The sequence below is a fragment of the Capricornis sumatraensis genome, chromosome 9 (genome assembly GCF_032405125.1).
Source record: "Capricornis sumatraensis isolate serow.1 chromosome 9, serow.2, whole genome shotgun sequence".
Taxonomy (NCBI): Eukaryota; Metazoa; Chordata; class Mammalia; order Artiodactyla; family Bovidae; genus Capricornis; species Capricornis sumatraensis.
In genome coordinates this window covers 16,941,380-16,959,786 of record NC_091077.1, presented here as the reverse complement: position 1 = coordinate 16,959,786, position 18,407 = coordinate 16,941,380, and the positions used below count along the sequence as shown (strand labels likewise).

Below are 18,407 nucleotides of genomic sequence, written 5' to 3'. Positions count from 1 at the left end.
AGCATTCCCATAGATGGAGCAGCAGGTGCAAATGCCCTGAGGCAGAACTGTGCCTAATGGAGCAGAAGGAGAAAGACAGAGTGAGAGAGAGGGGAGAAGAAGTCAGCAGGTGGCAGGAGGGACTTCCCTGGCTGTTCATCCTTTGGACTCCATGCTCCCAAAATAGGGGGCCCGGGTTCGATCCTTGGTCAGGGAACTAGAATCCCACATGCCATGCAGTGTGGCCAAAAGATGAAGAATAATAATAAATAAAAATAAAATTTTAAAAAGAGGTGACAGGAGCAGATCATGAAGGGCATTGTGGGCTATTCTAAGGATTTTAGTTTATTTATTTGGGGATGCTCTGGGTCTTCACTGCTTTCTCTAGTTGTAGTGAGTGGAGGCTGCTCTCTAGCTGCCATTTGCTGGCTTCTCTTGTTCCAGAGCACAGGTTCTAGGAGTGCAGGCTTCAATAGTTGCAGCCCCAGTGCTCAGTAGTTGTGGCACAAGTTGCTCCATGCCATATGGGGTTTTCCTGGACCAGGGATTGCCCAGTCCCCTGCGTTGGCAGGCAGATTCTTAACAACTGGACCACCAGGGAAGTTGATTTTAGTTCTTATGTTAAGTGAGATGGGAGCCATGAGAGGAAGGATAATGACTTAGCTCCTAAACTGGTCCCTCTTTCATCTTTCAACCTGGTTATAGTTCCACCCAGCCTGAAGCCCTGTCTTTATCACCTCGCGAGTCTCACCTCCATTTGCCTCCCCTTCCACCTCCAGCTCTATCTCTTTTTCATCTCCCCACCTTTGTCTCATTTGGTGTTTCTAAGAAAGGTTGTTGTTGTTCAGTTGCTCAGTTGTGTCTGACTCTTTGTGACTCCATGAACTGCAGCACACCAGGCTTCCCTGTCCTTCACCATCTCCCAGAGTTTGCTCAACCTCATGTCCATCGAGTCGGTGATGTCCTCCAACCATCTCATCCTCTGTCACCCTCTTCTCCTCCTGCCTTCAGCCTTTCCCAGCATCAGGGTCTTTTCCAGTGAGTCCGCTCTTTGCATCAGGTGGCCAAAGTACTGGAGCTTCAGTTTCAGCATCAGTCCTTCCAGTGAATATTCAGGGTTGATTTCCTTTAGGATTGACTGGTTTGTTCTCCTTTCTGTCTAGGGAAAGGCAGGACACAACAAAGGAACACAAATACACAATCCCAATAGTACTCTAACATGTTAAAAGCAGCTAGTTAGGAAAATATAAGAAACAGACTCATAGACATAGAAACAAACTTATGGAGGGAGTTTTCTGGAGGTCCAGTGCCTAAGACTCAGTGCTTTTACTGCTATGCCCCAGATTCAATCCCGGGTTGGGGAAATGAGATTCCACAAGCCATATGGTGCAGCAAAAAAAAAAAAAAAAAGGGCGGGGGGAGAGAAACAAATTTATGGTTACCAAAGGGAAATAAGGGTGAATGAATTAGGAGTTTGAGCTTAAAAGACATACACCACACACACACACACACACACACACACTACATACAAAATAGATAAATAAGAAGGACTTACTATATAATACACGGAACTATATTCAATGTCTTGTAATAACCTGTAATGGAAAAGAATCACTTTTCTGTACATCTTAAACTAATGCATCCTTGCTCAGTCACTCAGTCATGTCCAACTCTTTGCAACCCCAAGGACTGTGGCCTGCAAGGCTCCTCTGTCCATGGGGTTTTGCAGGCAAGAATACTGGATTGGGTGGCCATTTTTAAATCAACTTCAATTAAAAAAAAAAGACTGTCACTTTCAGAGGTTTATGGGGAATTAATTCACTATTTATAAAAGTAGTCTCTAAAGGGAAAGAATCAAGCACTTTTACATGAAAAGTGTAACCAAATGGAATTTAAGAGGAAGCATCTGCAGGGGAAGAAGTTTAGCTAATAAAGGAGGACAAAATGCGAAGAGGGACACATCACTACTTTGCATCCTCCAACAAGTTCATCATCAATGGCTGCTAACCTCATGCAAAGAGAGACAAGGAGTGTGAGCCTGATCTGAAGGAACCAACAACACTCACCATCGGGTCAAAGGCATTAAACCCTAGTCTAATCCTGGTTCTGGAAACAACTGCCAATTTGCATGAAAGATGAAGGGCAGAGGACCATGCCGGCATGTACCATGAGGATGGGATCAGCACCACCCAGACCGTGGGAATCAGCCTGAATTGTGCAACTGATTCATTTGTAACGGAGAAAAGGGATGGAGCGGGAACCCATGAATTAAAAGAGACTTAAAAGACATATCATTTTCTTCTTTTTTTTTTTTTTTGCATGGGCAAGACTAAACCACAGTATCTAGAGATTCAAACTTGCATGATAAACTACTCAGAAATACTAGGCGGTGATTATTACACAAGTCACAACAGTGGTTGCTTTTCAGAGTGAGGAAGCACCGTGATTGAGACGCAGCCTGTCGGAAGGGCGTCTGGGGTTGCTGGTGATATGCTCTTTGGGGACCTGGGTGGGGGTTAGAATGATGTCTGTCTTCCAGCTGAGTTTCCCAGATTCAGCACTATCAACATTCAGGTCAGATAACATTTAGTTGTGTGGGAATATCATGTGCATAACGAGATGTTTAGCAGCATCCCTGGGCTCCACCCAGTAGAGGTCAAGAACAGCCCTCCCCCACTCCATCCTGACAGTCAGCAAGGGCTCCAGTTATTGCTGAATGTTCCCCAGGGGGCATAATCACTCCTGGTTGAGAACTGTCGCTCAGGAGTGTCTTAAGTCATGCATCTATTTTGTGTGCTTTCTTGGGTCTGACTCTGTGTGTGCATGCATTTTATTTACTTTTTACTTTTTATATTGGAGGATAGTTGATTTAGGGCCTCCCTGTGGCTCAGATGGTAGAGACTTTGTCTGCAATGCAGGAGACTCAGGTTCAGTCCCTGGGTCAGGAAGATCCCCTGGAGAAGGGAATGGTTACCCACTCCAGTATTCTTGCCAGGAGAACTCCATGGACAAAGGAGCCTGGCAGGTTACAAAGAGTCAGACACCACTGAGCGACTTCCAGAGAGAGCGCACTACAGGTGATTTATAATATTGTGTTAGTTTCAGGTGTACAGCAGAATGATTCAGTTATACATGTATCTATTCTTTTTCAGATTCTTTTCCCGTACGGGTCATTACAGAATACTGAGTAGAGTTCCCTGTGCTATATAGTAGGTCCTTGTTTATCTATTACTGTAGCCCACCAGGCCGCTCTGTCCATGGAACTTTTCCAGGCAAGAATATTAGAGCAAGTTGCCATATCCTACTCCAGAGGCTCTTCCTGTCCCAGGGATTGAACCCTAGTCCCTTGCGTCTCCTGCATTGGCAGGTGGATTCTTTACCACTAGCGTCACCTGGGAAGCCCCATTATATATATAGTAGTATGTGTATGTTAACCCTGAAATCCTAATTTATCCCTCCCCCCCCTTACCCCTCCCCCATAGCCTTTCCCATTTGGTAATCATAAATTTGTTTTTGAAGTCTGTCAGTATGTTTCCATTTTGTAATATCTATCTATCTATTCCAATATAGTTTTTATGGGGGAAACAACAGTATTCTACGGCTTATCTGGAAGAAGGAAAAAGACAATGGAAATAGCCCAGGTATTTTGCAACAAGTGGAGTATTAGATGTTAAAATATATTCTAAAGATACTGTAGTTAAAACAGAGTGGCACTGGGACAAATGGATGAATCTCTGAAATAAAGTAATCTACCTCCAATGTGCCCCATTTTAGCAGATTAAGTCTGAGCTGCTTCAGACATACCCTTCTGCCTGTCCCTCCTGCTCTCCTCCCACCAACATCACAACTTAGTCAAATTCCACCATATCACCCTTTGCATGTGCAATTTCTACTATCTGGAGCACCTTTCCTTAAGTGTCATCCTTGCAGGCTGCCTACCCAGACACTCTAGGTCAATGATGTGCCCCTCCTTTCTGTTCCCATAGACTCCAGCTCCCACCCCTCTCACCCCTTTAGCATAAACCATAACTTGAAAGTCTATCTCCTCCTCTCAGGTTTGAGGCCCAGGATGGCAAGGACTATGTTCCCCTCAAGGACTTGCACAGTGCCTAGAACACTGTAGGTGCTCAATAAATGCTAAATTAATTGAGAAAAAGATCTGGAGGGTCATTTTAGATCATACTACATTCCAACTGGGTTACAGAGTTCAATGCAATGTCAAATCATTCTCTGAACAAACATTTAAAAACTTTTAATTGAAGTATAGTTGATTTACAATTTTGTGTTAATTTCTGCTCTATAGCAAAATGACTCAGTTATATACACACACACATATATATACATGTATTCTTCTTCATAATCTTTTCCATTATGGATGATCGCAGGGTATTGAATATAGTGGGGGCTTCCCAGGTGGCTCTAGAAATAAAGACCCTACCTGCTAATGCAGGAGACACGGGTTCAATCCCTGAGTCGGGAAGATCCCCTGGGAGAGGGCATGGCAACTCACTCCACTGTTCTTGCCTGGAGAATCCCATGGACAGAGAAACCTGGAGTCCATGGAGTTGCAAAAGAGTCGGACACTCAGTCGGACTGAAGTGACTTAGCATATTGAATATAATTCCTTGTGCTATACAGTAAGATGTTGTTGTTTATCTTATTCTCTATGTAATAGTTTTTCCTATTTCTCCCAACCCCTCCTTAGCAACCAATATCTGTTCTCTATGTCTTCAATAAACATTTATTAAGTGCCTACTGTGTGCTCAGGGCACTGGATAAAGCAGTGACCAAAATCAGTCATTCCCTGTCTTTACTGGGAGATAGATGACAAACAAGTATACAAATAAATTTTACATATATTTATTTTCCAGATAGTGAAAGTAGCTATCAGGTTTATAACTGGAGAAGGTCCACGTTAGGTCTTTAGAGGGCAGAAACACATAGGTTGAGCCCCCAAAGGCAAGAGAAGGTGGCCAAGTGAACAGGTTCAGGGAAGAACACTTCAGGAAAACGGAAGAGCATGCACAAAGACCCTGAGGTCGGAAAGATCCAGGGTCCGGATCCCGCACCCAGACACTGGGAAAGGAGCATCAGTCCTTCCAGCTTCCACCTAAGGGATCTTCCATACATACAAATCCCACCGGGTAACTTTCCTACTTAGAGTCTTCCCATGGCTCCCTGTCCCCGGTGGATCAGATCCAAGCCCTTTCGCCCTGAGCCGGTGAGCCCTCAGCTCCCCACCCCGAACAGAAAGCCCTCAAAGACCGTCACTCCAGGCCCCGCCCCTATCCCCGCCCCCAAACCCTGGGCGCGGGCCAGCGCGGCCCACCCCACCTCACCATTGGACAGTTCGGAGAGCATAGGGCCCTGGTTGGCTGATGTGGTTGTCAGTTAGGGTCCAGGCCTTGATAACCCGTCCCCGAACTTCGAGGGGGCGGGCTCGGGTGCGGGCGCGGCTGGGGCTGCGGCTTCAGGTAAAGCACCAGCTTTCTGGGCACCGATGGGGAATCTGGGGGGCGGGGATCAGGGGTACGCACCGGGACGGGGCGCTGCGCTTCCAGCCCCTCTGCGGGCTCAGCGCGCAGCGATGGGGAGGGCGCAGTGTTCTCTGCTTGGAACCCCCCCACTCCCACACTGGGAGCCCCAGGTGGTGAGCGAGTAGAGTTGGGGCCCTGTGGATTCGTGAGGTCTCATTTCTCCCGCCCTTCAGGAGTGAAGCTGGGGGAGGGAGGGGTTGTTCGCCCCTTGTGCTCCCACGACTTCGGGATCCTTTCCCGGAGTCGCTCCGGGACAGCTTGGGGACCCGAGTCCATCCCCTCGCTCCGGACCTGAGTGTGTGTGTCTGTAGGGTGATTCGGAAACCGCGTTGGGAGGAGGGACGGATGGCCCCCGGGGCCGGCAGACAATGGGCAGCGGATGGAACCGCCCGGCAGCGTTTCCTGCAGGAAACTGCTCTGTCTCTGTGAGGCTGTCCTAAGGGGACATGGGGGTGACGGGGTGCTGACCTCAGAAGCTCTCCCCTCGCACCATCATCAGCCTCCACCCCCACTTCAGGGGTCTGAGAGTCCCGCCCCAACATCAGAGGGGGTGCTTCCACCCAGAGCCTCAATCTGGGAAGACGCCCCTCGCCCCAAGACCGGGAACTGAACTGCCTTCCGTATTCCCCTACCCCTCAGGTTTTGCGATCACAGCTCTGAGTCCCAAAATAATCCCTGGGGCGGGAGTGGGGGCGTGTGGCGTCGACTCTGACGGCCTAATGAAGGGTCTCAGGCAGAGGATGTGGATCTAGCCGCGACAGCTCCTCGGGCAGGGAGCGGAGGACAGGGGAGAGCGGTTGCACGCCCCCCGCCCCCGCTCCGGCGAGGGTACAACCCCTGGAGTCACCAGACTTTGGCCCTGCTCTTCCCATCAGGGACACACGCAGGAGACAGGCAGGAGTGCAGGCTGGTGGTGAGTGGAGGGCTGTTTATAGAAAGCCATCAAGTGGAGTGGGCAATGCAGTGGGCGTGTGTGCTAAGTGGCTTCAGTCATGTCCGACTCTTTGCCACCCTATGGACTGTAGCCGGCCAGGCTCCTCTAGCAATGGGATTGATTCTCCAGGAAAGAATGAAATACTGGCAAAGTTGCTGGGTTCAAAAACCTGCTTCTGCCCATGTACGACCTTGGCTGGGTCACTTCATCTCTGAGTCTCAGTTTCTCCATCTGCACAACGGGGAAGGGGGGAAAAGAATAATGCTAAGAAAATCTACTTCAAAGGGCCTAGGAATTTTTTTTTTTTTTTTTTTTTTTTACTAAATTAATACCCACAAATTGCTTAGAATCGAGGCTACCCCCGTAGCAAATGCAAAGGTTTTTGTTATATTGCTATTTACTCTTCCTGGGGCTGCTGCTGCTGCTTGGTGTCCGACTCTGTGCGACCCCATGAACTGTAACCCGGCAGGCTCCTCTGTCCATGGGGATTCTCCAGGCAAGAATACTGGAAGGGTTGCCATGCCCTTCTCCAGGGGATATTCCCGACCCAGGGATCGAACCCAAGTTTTCCGCATTGCAGGTGGATTCTTTACCATCTGAGCCACCAGGAAAGCATCTTCTTGGGGCATCCACCCATTTTTCTGGGTCTGGCTGCTCCAGCTGGTTTGGGTCTTAGGAATGGCCCAGAGCTGTTTTTTTGTTTGTTTGTTTGGATTCCCAGGGTCTTGGATTTGGGTGTGGCCATGCCCCTGAAGGAAGGGGCTGATCCTGCTGAGGCAGTTGGCCAGCTGTGTGTGAGGCCAGCCCAGACCCCTAAGCCCCAGGCCAGGTTTTCTCCATGACCTAGCTCTTCCCAGAGAGCTTCCTGAAAACAAGTCCTGAGAGGCACTGACTGTCCTCTGTGCTGCCCTGCTGGCCGGCCCCTTAGAGCCAGTGTGAGGGACGGGAAACAGCTGCTTCAGGACGGCACGTTCCCCACCACTCCCTCCTCCCTTGGGGAGTGGGGGTGGGGGAGATGTCAGGGACCCAGGCTGGACAGAGGTGGTGAGTGGGCCCGTCTCCCCAGCTGTGGAGCAGAATGAGTCAGGTGGGCCAACAGGTGGCTGGTGGGTGTTAGGTACGCAGGTGGTCATCAGGAGTGCAAGAGACCTGAAGAGGTGATGGGGAAACTTGCCAAGTGGTTAGTGCAGATGGGCAGTAGGTCAGGAAGAGTACAGCTTGGGGCTGGCGGGCACCTGCTGTGGAGGGCTGGGCAGACAAGAGCTTCCCAGAAGATGAGCGGAACTCAGTCTGAGGACATTTCCTATAGGGAATCGACTTAATTGCTTTATGCCTTAGCTTCCCCATCTGGAAAAGGGGGAACTATCCTTCCTTGCCGGTTTATACTGGGGGAGGTACATTAAATGAGAGCAGGCACAGAGTAGGCACTCGATCCAAGCTGCTTGCAGTTCTCTGAGGGTTTTTCATATGGGCTCTTCAAAGCCCCATCTTTCCTGCCCTGTACTTTCTGAAACAAAGCACAGTAACTGTGATTGTGGACTCAATAACAAAGTTCTGGAAAAAATCCCTGTTAAATATCACGTTATTAGATGTGACCCAATCTTCAGTTCTTTTTTAGGTTTATTTTTATTTGTTTGTTTTTGGCTGCACTGCGTCTTTGTTGTTGCGGCTTTCTCTAATTGCAGCAAACCCAGGCTACTCTTCATTGCCTTGCAGCCGTGCACGGGCTTCCCACTGTGGTCGCTTCTCTTATTGTGGAGCATGGGCTGTAGGCATGTGGGCTTCAGTAGCTGTGGCGCACGGGGCTTAGTTGCTCAACTGCATTGGGATCTTTCCGGACCAGGGATTGAACTCATGTCCCCTGCCCTGGCAGGTGGATTTTTAACCACTGGATCACCAGGGAAGCCCCTCCCTCAGTTTCTTAGAGCCTCCATCACATCACCTGAAGAGTCTCTCTCCCTTTAGCCCCAAACATAGCCACAGCTCTCACAACTTGGGTGCTTGTGGTTCCACTACAATTTCTCACAAACTAAGGGCAGAGCCCTGTGGCACTCCAGTAGAGAGATCACAAGGAGACTGCATTCTTGGTGCCTCTGTTCCAGAACTCTTCATCATTCCTAAAGGATCTCACAAGTGACACTGGTATAAATTTGGATGTACAATTATATTTTGTTTGCACTCTAAGGAAAAAGTGTAAGAATTCTGTTTTCTGTTTGTTTCTTTTCAGTATGCAGAATCTGACCAGATGAGTTTTTAATGAGCCCAAGAAAGGCTTCCAGCTCTCACCTTCCTCCTCTGAATGTTCACACTCCACCCCTTTGAGCTTCAGTTTCTAATTTCCCCCAGGGACTGACAGAAACCTCCTCAGGTCTGGAAAGCACCGACCCCTGCCCCGCCCCCAGCTGCTCTGGTTCTCTTATCGCCATCCCCTCTTCTTTTGATGCCCTTCCCGCCTAGCAGGCTGAGGAGGCCTGGTACAGGAGGGCCCCCACAGTCATTCATTCCAAACTTTCAAGGCCACTTGAGGGAGGAGGGATGAGAGGACCTGTGTGTGTGTGTGGCGGAGGGGTTGGGGGGTGGAGAGGAGCGCTTGGGTCTGTTTACTCATGCAGAGTCCAGACAGACCCCAGAGGCACAGCCAGAGGGGCAGGGTCCAGCCCTACCCACCCTCACCCCTCTGGGGGCCTTTTTCAGGGTGTGCAAAAGGTGGCGGCTACTCCAGGAAACATGGCCAAGTTTGCCCTGAATCAGAACCTGCCGGGTAAGTGTGGAAAATGGTGTTTGCGTGTGTAGAGATCCACACCTGGCGCCCAGGTGCCCACACAGCCCTGCAGTTCCCTCCCCTGCAGAGTGGTCAGAGGGCCCTTTATAAAGGTGGATAATGTCCTGGCCCTGCTTAAAATCTGCCTCTGGTGCCCTATTACAGGTGGAATAAAACCCCAGCTCCTCACAGTGGCCCAGAAGGTTCCTCACAGTCTGGCCCGAGCCCACCTCTTCTAGTCCTCTCCCTCCTCCCTTCTTTCACTCTGCTCCGCACATTCTCACCTCCATCCGCTTTCACTCAGGTCCACCCTGCTTATTCCACCCCAGAGCCTTTGCACGCGCTGTTTTCTTTTAGGAACCTTCCGTCCCAGCTGCTTTCTCCTTCTCATTCAGGGCTCAACCTCTAAGTTCCCTCCGCAGAAATTTGCTGAAACAGCCAGAGCCAAAGCCTGTCAGTTACTCTCTGTTTCATCTTGAAATTTGTATTATTGCCCTAAGGACCTGTTTTGAACGTTTATCTGTCTCCTACAAGTGGGCAAGGATGCTTGTCTTGTTCATTGCTACGGTCCTCAGTGTTTGGTACACAGACGGAGGAGCCTGGTGGGCTGCAGTCCATGGGGTCGCTAAGAGTCGGACACGACTGAACGACTTCACTTTCACTTTTCACTTTCATGCTTTGGAGAAGGAAATGGTAACCCACTCCAGTGTTCTTGCCTGGAAAATCCCAGGGACGGGGGAGCCTGGTGGGCTGCCATCTCTGGGGTCGCACAGAGTCGGACATGACTGAAGCGACTTAACAGGTGCTCAAGACGTGAATGCACAACTTTTGGGGTACAGATGGGTGTTTAAACCTCGGTGTGCAACCGCAGGTGTGCAGGGTTTGGAGCAGGTGGCGTCGTGAAAACATGTCGTGGGGCGGTGGGGAGGCGCTCCTTTTGTTAGTCTCTCTGCGTCTCCCCGGCCTGATGTTCCTCCACGCCCCTGTCATGTCTGCAGACCTGGGTGGCCCTCGCCTGTGCCCCAGCGCGACTGGGGGCGCCCGCAGCCCGAGCTCGCCCTACTCGGTGGAGACCCCCTACGGCTTCCACCTGGACTTGGACTTCCTCAAGTATGTGGAGGAGCTGGAGCGCGGCCCCGCTGCCCGCCGCGCTGCGGGGCCCCCGCCCGCGCGCCGTCCCCGCGCTCCCCGGGCCGGCCTCTCAGGCGCGCGCAGCCCAGGCGCCTGGACCTCCAGCGAGTCCCTGGCTAGTGACGATGGCGCAGCGCCGGGCGCACTCTCCCCGGGTGCGCCGTCCGCTCTGATGCTGCCGCCGCTGTCCCCGCGCGCACCCGTGCGCAACCCACGCGTCGAGCGCACGCTCCTGGAGACCAGCCGGCGGTTGGAGCTAGCGCAGGCGCAAGGGGGCGCGCCCATTCCGGCCCGCGCGGCCCCTCGCAGCCCTCGCGGGTCTGGCCACAGCAGCCCCGCCCCCAACCCGGCCCTGGCCTCGCCTGGCCCCGCGCAACTGCAGCTGGTGCGCGAACAGATGGCCACGGCGCTGCGGCGCCTGCGCGAGCTCGAGGAACAAGCGCGCGCGCTGCCCGAGCTGCAGGAGCAGGTGCGCGCGCTGCGCGCCGAGAAGGCGCGGTTGCTGGCTGCGCGCCGGCAGCCGGAGTCCGACGGGGAGGCCGAGGCGCGCCCGGACAAGCTTGCTCAGCTGCGGCGGCTCACCGAGCGTCTGGCCACCTCTGAGCGCGGCGTTCGCGCCAGGGCCAGCCCCGGGGCTGACGGCCCAGACGAGTCGGCTTCTAGCCACAGCGAAGGTGCGCCGCCGGGTCTCGACCGGGCGCCCCAGACAAGGGAGGCAGGCACCCAGATCGTGCCGGAGACCCAAAAGGCGGGAGTCCAGGCGGTGCTGGAGACCCAGGAGGCCGGCGTGGGGGCAGCTCCTGAGACCCTCGAGGCGGAGGCGTGGGTGACGGAAGCTCTGCTGGGGCTGCCCGCGGCCGCCGAGCGCGAGCTGGAGCTGCTTCGCGCCAGCCTGGAGCATCAGCGCGGGGTGAGCGAGCTCCTGCGGGGCCGGCTGTGCGAGCTGGAGGAAGCCCGCGAGGCTGCTGAGGTGGCCAAGGCCGAGGCCGCGGCGTCCCGGCCCCAGCCGTGCGAGGCTACCACCCAGACCCCGTGGGATTATGTGGAGAAGACCACTCAGACCGATGTTCCAGTGGAGGCCCCAGCCCCGATGCCGGAGAACCCCCCCGGATCCACGGATGGGGACAGGGCCGTGGCACCCACGGGTGAGTCCCCGTCCCTCGCTGAGCCCTGGCTTGCTGGCCGTTGAATTCGAACTCAGTGTCTTCATCTGATCTCTGCCAGGCACTCTCAAATCCATCATGAAGAGGAAAGATGGTACACCTGGTGGCCAAACCAGCCCCGGACCAAAGAGCCTGCAGTTTGTTGGGGTCCTCAATGGAGAGTGAGCACTTTTCCCCTCCCCATGGCAGCATCTGCTGGGACATAGACTGGAGTTTTGAATCCCAGCTCTGTCCCTCGCTCTCAGCGTGGTCTTGGCAGGCCTCAGTGTCCACATCTGTAAAATGGGGACAGCCACTTCCCACCTCGCAGGACACCAGACTGAGCCCACGGTGGAGGCTCAGCATATGCCTCCCACCCTGTCCCCAGGTATGAGAGCTCGTCCAGCGAGGGCGACAGCGAGGATGGCGCTGCTGAGCCCCCGAGGAGCAGTTCCTCGGGCTCAGGCGACGACAGCGGCGCGGCATCCGACTCCGAGACCCCTGGCGCTCCCAGCTGCAAGGAGGACCGGGACGCCGAGCCGGAGGCAGAGCAGGAACCTCAGCCGGGTGTGCATGGGAGGTGAGCCGCGCGGGGAACACGGAATGGGGACGGCTGCTCTTTCCCCCGTCTTCCCACTCTCCATCCCGACCTCTCCTGGAGCCTCTCCGTCTCCTAGGTGCGAGCTGAGCCCGCGTTTGAGGGAGGCGTGTGCAGCGCTGCAGCGGCAGCTGAGCCGGCCCCGCGGGGTCCCCCGCGACAGTGTGAGTGCGTAGAGAGCCCTTCACAGGGGTCAGAGGCCCGCCGGGGACCCCGTCTGACGCCTGCCTAGGGAAGAGCATCACCTTCTTTAGAGTTAAGGGGGCCCCAAGTTCAGTCATCTCGCTCCAGGGCCCTCCATGGATACCAAGGTCTCCAAAGGGATCTCCGCCCCAGAACAGGGCTGACCTTTCTCTGATTTCCCCAGAAGAGTCCACCCCAAGCCCCAACACCATCCCGGACTCCCCAAAGACAAGCGCTCACCGTCTTCCTCTACGCCTGGTTCTCTCGAAGGCTCTTCTCAGGAAGGGGAGCATCCTTGTCCCCTGGGGCCGCGTACCCACACTGACAGTACTCCCTCCTCCAAAGGGTTGCGGCCCCATGAGTCCACGCCCCTCCTCAAATTCAGAGGGACCAACCTCCCCTGCCTGGGTTCCCAGACCCGCCCCCACACCTGCCCTGGACCCTCGCTGATCTCTCTCTCCTGTCCTGGCAGGGCGCGGCGCGCCTGGTGGCCCAGGAGTGGTTTCGGGTGTCAAGCCAGCGGCGCTCTCAAGCGGAGGCTGTGGCCGGGGTCCTGGGCGCGGTGGCGCGCCTGGGTCGGGAGCTGCTGGAGCACGTGGTGAACCTGGCGGATGGCAACGGAAACACAGCCCTACACTACAGCGTGTCCCATGGGAACCTGGCCATCGCGAGCTTGCTGCTGGATACGGGTCAGCATTGAGGAGGGGCGGGGAGGGCACTAGGGAATAGGGATCCACGGAAGGGGGAATCTGGGTAATGCTGGGCTGGCACTACCATCCTGCACCTGCCAAGGACTGGCATTCTCGCCTAAACTCTCACCTCCCATCATCTCAGGTCACTGTCTTGTTTTCCGACTCCCACAGTCCTTGGGGCTCATGGGACCAGTAGCCATTGCTCCCACGCAGTTTCACTGCACTGCCTCCTTGCTCACCCTCTGGCCTGTTATTAACTCCTCCCGCTGCCCTTCCCTCACTTCAGCCTGCTTGCTTATCAGACTTCATTGAGGCACACAGTAGACTCTCTGGTGTTTCTTGAATGAATGAGCTTTCATGGAGCTCTGGGCAGGTGGCATGTAGGGAGTGGAGAGAATGATCAGTTTTGCTTGATAAGTATCAAACATAATTTCCAACAGAGGTAAGGGCCATGACAAGATAAAATCAGGGGAGGGAATCAAGAAACAGGGTAATCCTTTAGCTTAGGATCCTTCCTTAGCAAGGCCTCAGAGAAGGGAAAAGCAGGCAGGGAAGATAGGTGGGGTGCCTGGCGAGCTGCAGAGACCCCACTGTGGTTACTTTGAGCCCCTTCTGCACCTAACATCCTCCACCAGGGTCACAGAAGCTTGTGGGAGGAATGGACACTTAGACAGTAGGCCACACAACTGGGGGATGCCCTTAGTCCTGACTTAACCACCCACCTTTTAAAAAAGTTATTTGGTTGTACCAGGTCTTGGTTGTCTCACTCAGGATCTTTGTTGTGGAATGCGGTATCTTAGTTGTAGCATGTGGGATCTAGCTCCCTGAACAGGGATGGCACCTCGGGCCCCCTTCATTGGCAGCACAGTCTTAACCACTGTACCACCAAGGAAGCCCTGTGACTTAAAACTTTTTACTTCTCAGCCCACTGTCTCAGATCTCCTCTGACTAGGACATCTACTCCAATACCCTGATCCCCTCCTTTCCCCAAACCTCTCCCACCATTCATCTCCCCAAACTGCACCTAGTCTTGAGCTTTCAGAATGGTGGGGTAAACACCCTGGGGAATGAGATCCAGAGGTAGGTGCTATGATGGGAGGGGGCCAAGATGGCAACAGAACTGATCCCAGAGGAAACGGAGCTGAATTTGTGTTCATCTGTAAAGAACGGGCAGCAACAACCAAGCTGTTTCCCAGGGCTGCTGTAAAAAGTACCACAAAGTGCCACAACATCGGAGGTTTAGAACAAATTGTGTTGCAGTTCAGGAGGCCATTAAGTTCACAGGACTGGTTCATTCTTAGGGGCTCAGAGTGAAACTTCCATGCCTTTCTCCAAGTTTCTACTGATGGCAGCTCATCTCTGCCTTCAGCATCACATGGCGATCTCTGTTTCTTCTGAGGATACCAGTCATATGGAATTGTTCAGTTGCTCAATCGTGTCTGATTCTGTGTGACCCCATGGACAGCAGCGTGCCAGGCTCTTCTGCCCTGAAGTTTGCTCAAATTCATGTCTATAAGTGATGGGACCAAATTTCTTTTGATCTGTTCTGGCTGCTGCGTGGAAACTGGAGTGGAGTTGGGACACTAGGGGGGCCCAGCTGACAGTTCTCTGGGGGACCAACAATGGTGGTTTTGTGGGCAGTAGTCCTTTTACTGATGCTTTCCAATTGTGGTGTTGAAGACTCTAGAGTCCCTTGGACTGCAAGATCAAACCAGTCAATCCTATAGGAAATCAACCTTGACTATTCATTGGAAGGATTGATGCTGAAGCTCCAGTATTCTGGCCACCTGATGTGAAGAGCTGACTCATTGGAAAAGACCTTGATGCTGGGAAAGATTGAAGGTGGAAGAGGGCAACAGAGGATGAGATGGTTGGATGGCATCACCAATCCAATGGACATGAACTTGAGCAAACTCCAAAAAACAGTGAAGGACAGGGAGGCATGGCGTGCTGCAGTCCATGGGGTTGCAGTCAGACACGACTGAGTGACTGAACAATTAGTGGGAGGTATTGCTCTAGGTACTAGGGGATACGGTGGTTTGGACAGAACCAAGTCTCCAAACCAGTCTGTAATAGGGAAGTGAGGAAACCTTTCAGTGAGATGGAAACAGAACTCTAAAGGTGAGAAGGGCCACATGGCTCTTGGAAAGCGAAGAGCCTTGTAAGGCAGAGGAACAGTAAAATCATGCATGACCCTCAGTGACCAAGCTGGCTAAACAGGTGGTGAACTTGATGCTTGAAGGAAGTGAGTGGACGAATTTAGGTGTTGGCTTCTTGAACTGATGCCTCTTCTCTCTCGTAGGGGTCTGCAAGATTGACCACCAGAATAGAGCTGGCTACTCTCCCCTCATGTTGGCGGCACTCACTTCTGTGGGGCAAGAGGAAGACATGGCTGTGGTCCAGAGACTCTTTCACATGGGCAACGTTAATGCCAAGGCCAGCCAGGTGCATAGATGCCTCCTCCCTGGCTGAGTCCAGGGGGCACTTTTACTTCCGGAGCCAAGTCTCTGGGAGCCCCCTCCCTTTCCTGCAGAGCCCACACCAGCCCTGTCCCCTTCTTTGCCTTTCCCCAGACGGGACAGACAGCCCTCATGCTGGCCATCAGCCACGGCCGCCAGGACATGGTAGCTGCCCTGCTGGCATGCGGGGCAGACGTGAACGTGCAAGATGCAGACGGGGCCACGGCGCTGATGTGCGCCAGCGAGTATGGGCGCTTAGACACTGTGCGGTTGCTGCTGGCCCAGCCGGGCTGTGACCCTGCCCTCCTGGACAACGTGAGCCACCAGGGGGCTGGTGTGGGGTGTGGTGCCTTGATTCAGGGACCTGACTGTCTCCATGATCCCTCAGGAGGGCACCAGCGCCCTGGCCATTGCCCTGGAGGCTGAGCAGGACGAGGTGGCCACTCTGCTGCATGCCCACCTGAGCTCAGGCCAGCCTGGCCCCCAGGTGAGTGCAACCCCATCCTGCAGAAACGGAGTTTACCAGCTGCACAGCTCAAGGATACCAAGTGTGCTCCCAGAAAAGTGGTTTTTCTTTGTGCACCCGCCAGGGGAGCACTGGGTGGCGGGAACCTGGGTCTGATGTTCAACCTTCAGAACACCCCAAGGGTTAGACACACTTTCATATGTCAAGTGAAGGTCATGAGACTGAGGCCTCCAGAGGGGCTTGCCCTAAGATCAGACAAGAGCTGTTAGACCTAGCTCAGACTATTATGTCTGTGGACTCCCATTACAGGCCCAGAGCAAAGGAATAAAAGCATCCTTTGGAGTTAGTCCTCTTGCCTGGAGATCCCATAGACAAAAAGCCTGGCATGCGACAGTCAGTGGGGTTGCAGAGAGCTGGAGATGAGTGAGCAAGCAAGTCACTCACACTTTCACTTTAGAATTAGGGAGCAGGACAAAAGGATTCAGTCTGTCCCCAAAGGGGAGGTGCTTATAAGCCAAAGTGCCAGCACTTTCCTAATTAAACTTGCCATACCAGCCTCCCCTTCCGGCACTCTCCTGTACGTGTGGGAAAAGAACCACAGAGGTCAAGCACCTCTTCCAGGTCTGATGGGACAGAGTAAGTCAGTCCCTCAGTCGTGTCCGACTCTTTGTGACCCCGTGGACTGTAGCCCACCAGGCTCCTCTGTCCATGGGGTTCTCCAGGCAAGAATACTGGAGTGGGATGGGACAGAGGCTGGATTCAAATCCTGGCAGCCTGGCTCTGCTGTGCAAGGTGGGGTTCCACTTAGGGTCAGTGAAGACAAGGGACCTCCAGTAGCTTAAGCATCTCTGAGTGTTAAGCGGGGCTGAAACCCAGTGTCCTGTCTGCAGGAGACTGACAGGACCCCCCAACCTCTCTCACCAGCTATCCCCTGATTCATCCACGGCCAAGCCTGGTGAAGGAGGCTGCAGTGACAGTGGAGAGGACCCCCTGCCCCAGTGACTGGCCTAACACACTGGACCCAGACTGGGGGTGGGGGAGGCAGAGGCAGGTCCTGATCTCTGGGCAGAGGTCTGTGGCCAGAGGCTCAGCTTGAACGGCACCGGGTGAGGCGGCAGCTGAGGGAGTGAGACAGCCCCTAGTCTACCCATTCCTCCAGCCTTCTTACCTAATAAAACCTTCCTAACTCATCTTGTCCTGTTTTGAAAGTGTACATAGACACATGGTTCTCCCTCCTCACAAAGAAAATGTCTTGTTGGGGAACATCCTCTACTTTCAGAGTACAGTGGGTCAATGACCACCTGGGGGCCCCACAGAAAGATTTTGGAAATCTAATGACAACCCAGACAAAACCTCAGGTTTACATACGATACACACACTTTATTAACAGCAGATCATCCTGGTGGGCCAAGGCATCAACCCAGACATCCAGCACCCTGTAAACAAACCCAAGGGTTGAGATGCTGACAAGGTGCCCCCACCCCAAACAGGGAAACCCCCATCTTACTAACTTCAGAAGACCCCGACCAACAGCCCTTGATCCTTGGCGAAATCTCCCCACCCCCAGGCAAGGGTCTAACAAGGAGCTGCTCGATTTCCCACTCCATTTGTGCACTCACCAGTCACCAGTTCAGCGCAGCCTCCGAGCCTCTCGCTCCGACTCCAACAGGGTGAGCACGTCGCCCTCGCGCACGGGGCCTTTCACGTTTCGGATGATGGAGCGGCTCGTGTCGTCCATGAATTCTACGCGTACCTACGGGGCCCACAGGAGGGACAGGAAGAAGTCAGAGTCGGTTGAGAATAGGATCCATGGGATAAGCGGCTGATGTCGATCCAGAGAACGTTTCTGTTTAGAGACGCTTAAAAGGGGCTGAGGCTGGGAAGGCAGGACTGGGACAGGAGACAAGCCGGGGGCCGAGGCTGGAGAACAAAGCTCTCGAGCACCATTAGATGCCACCAGGGGAGACAACTGGGGGTTGTCGTGAGGGCAAAGAGCCACAGTGGTCGTTGGCACAGGCTGAACCAGGACAACGAACTATGTCAGAACTCGGGGAATGAGATCGCCAGAGCCCAGATCCAGTGGGCAGAGCCTTGGCTAAATTTCCGACCCTCAATAAACTCTGGGAAATAGGGACCATACCGGCTCCCAGACACCAGAGAACAAAACCCAGGGCACAGAAATTACCCTCGAGATTCAAACTTTAGAAGCCCCCAGCAAACATCCCTCCTGCTCCCCGCCTCCCCCGCTCACCTGCGTGCACTGTCCCTGAGAACCGGTCCTGCCCAACACCTTGGTGACCTTGGGGAAAGAAACTGGAATCAGATCTAGCCCACCCGGTTCTCTTACTCCCTCCTCCCTCATCTGGGGCCTCAAAACCGGGCCTCCGCCTCACCCTGGCAAGCTTGATGGGCTGCACACGGCTCGTGTCCATGATGGCGGCGCGGCGGCGGTCGGGCGGAGAGGAGTCACGTGTCTCGGATAGACTATTTATACGACTCCCTAGCTCCGCCTATTCCCGCTCTCG

General features: G+C 53.8%; 2 protein-coding genes across 2 annotated transcripts; one reads left to right on the top strand and one right to left on the bottom strand.

Moving 5' to 3' along the window:
• The first annotated feature begins 6,302 nt into the window (after positions 1-6,302).
• On the top strand, positions 6,303-17,045 carry KANK3 (KN motif and ankyrin repeat domains 3). The gene is made up of 12 exons (XM_068980313.1): positions 6,303-6,429; positions 8,678-8,818; positions 9,145-9,211; positions 10,210-11,487; positions 11,567-11,666; positions 11,873-12,064; positions 12,162-12,246; positions 12,738-12,954; positions 15,260-15,402; positions 15,531-15,731; positions 15,805-15,903; positions 16,807-17,045. Exons 3-12 carry the CDS (start codon positions 9,178-9,180, stop codon positions 16,882-16,884), a joined length of 2,427 nt encoding a protein of 808 aa, XP_068836414.1. The 5' UTR covers positions 6,303-6,429; positions 8,678-8,818; positions 9,145-9,177; the 3' UTR covers positions 16,885-17,045.
• Positions 17,046-17,238: 193 nt separating this feature from the next.
• RPS28 (ribosomal protein S28) lies at positions 17,239-18,322 on the bottom strand. Its single transcript, XM_068981264.1, has 4 exons — positions 18,276-18,322; positions 18,134-18,181; positions 17,502-17,635; positions 17,239-17,318 (listed from the first exon to the last, which is right to left on the bottom strand). Exons 1-3 carry the CDS (start codon positions 18,312-18,314, stop codon positions 17,513-17,515), a joined length of 210 nt encoding a protein of 69 aa, XP_068837365.1. The 5' UTR covers positions 18,315-18,322; the 3' UTR covers positions 17,239-17,318; positions 17,502-17,512.
• Positions 18,323-18,407: the final 85 nt, after the last annotated feature.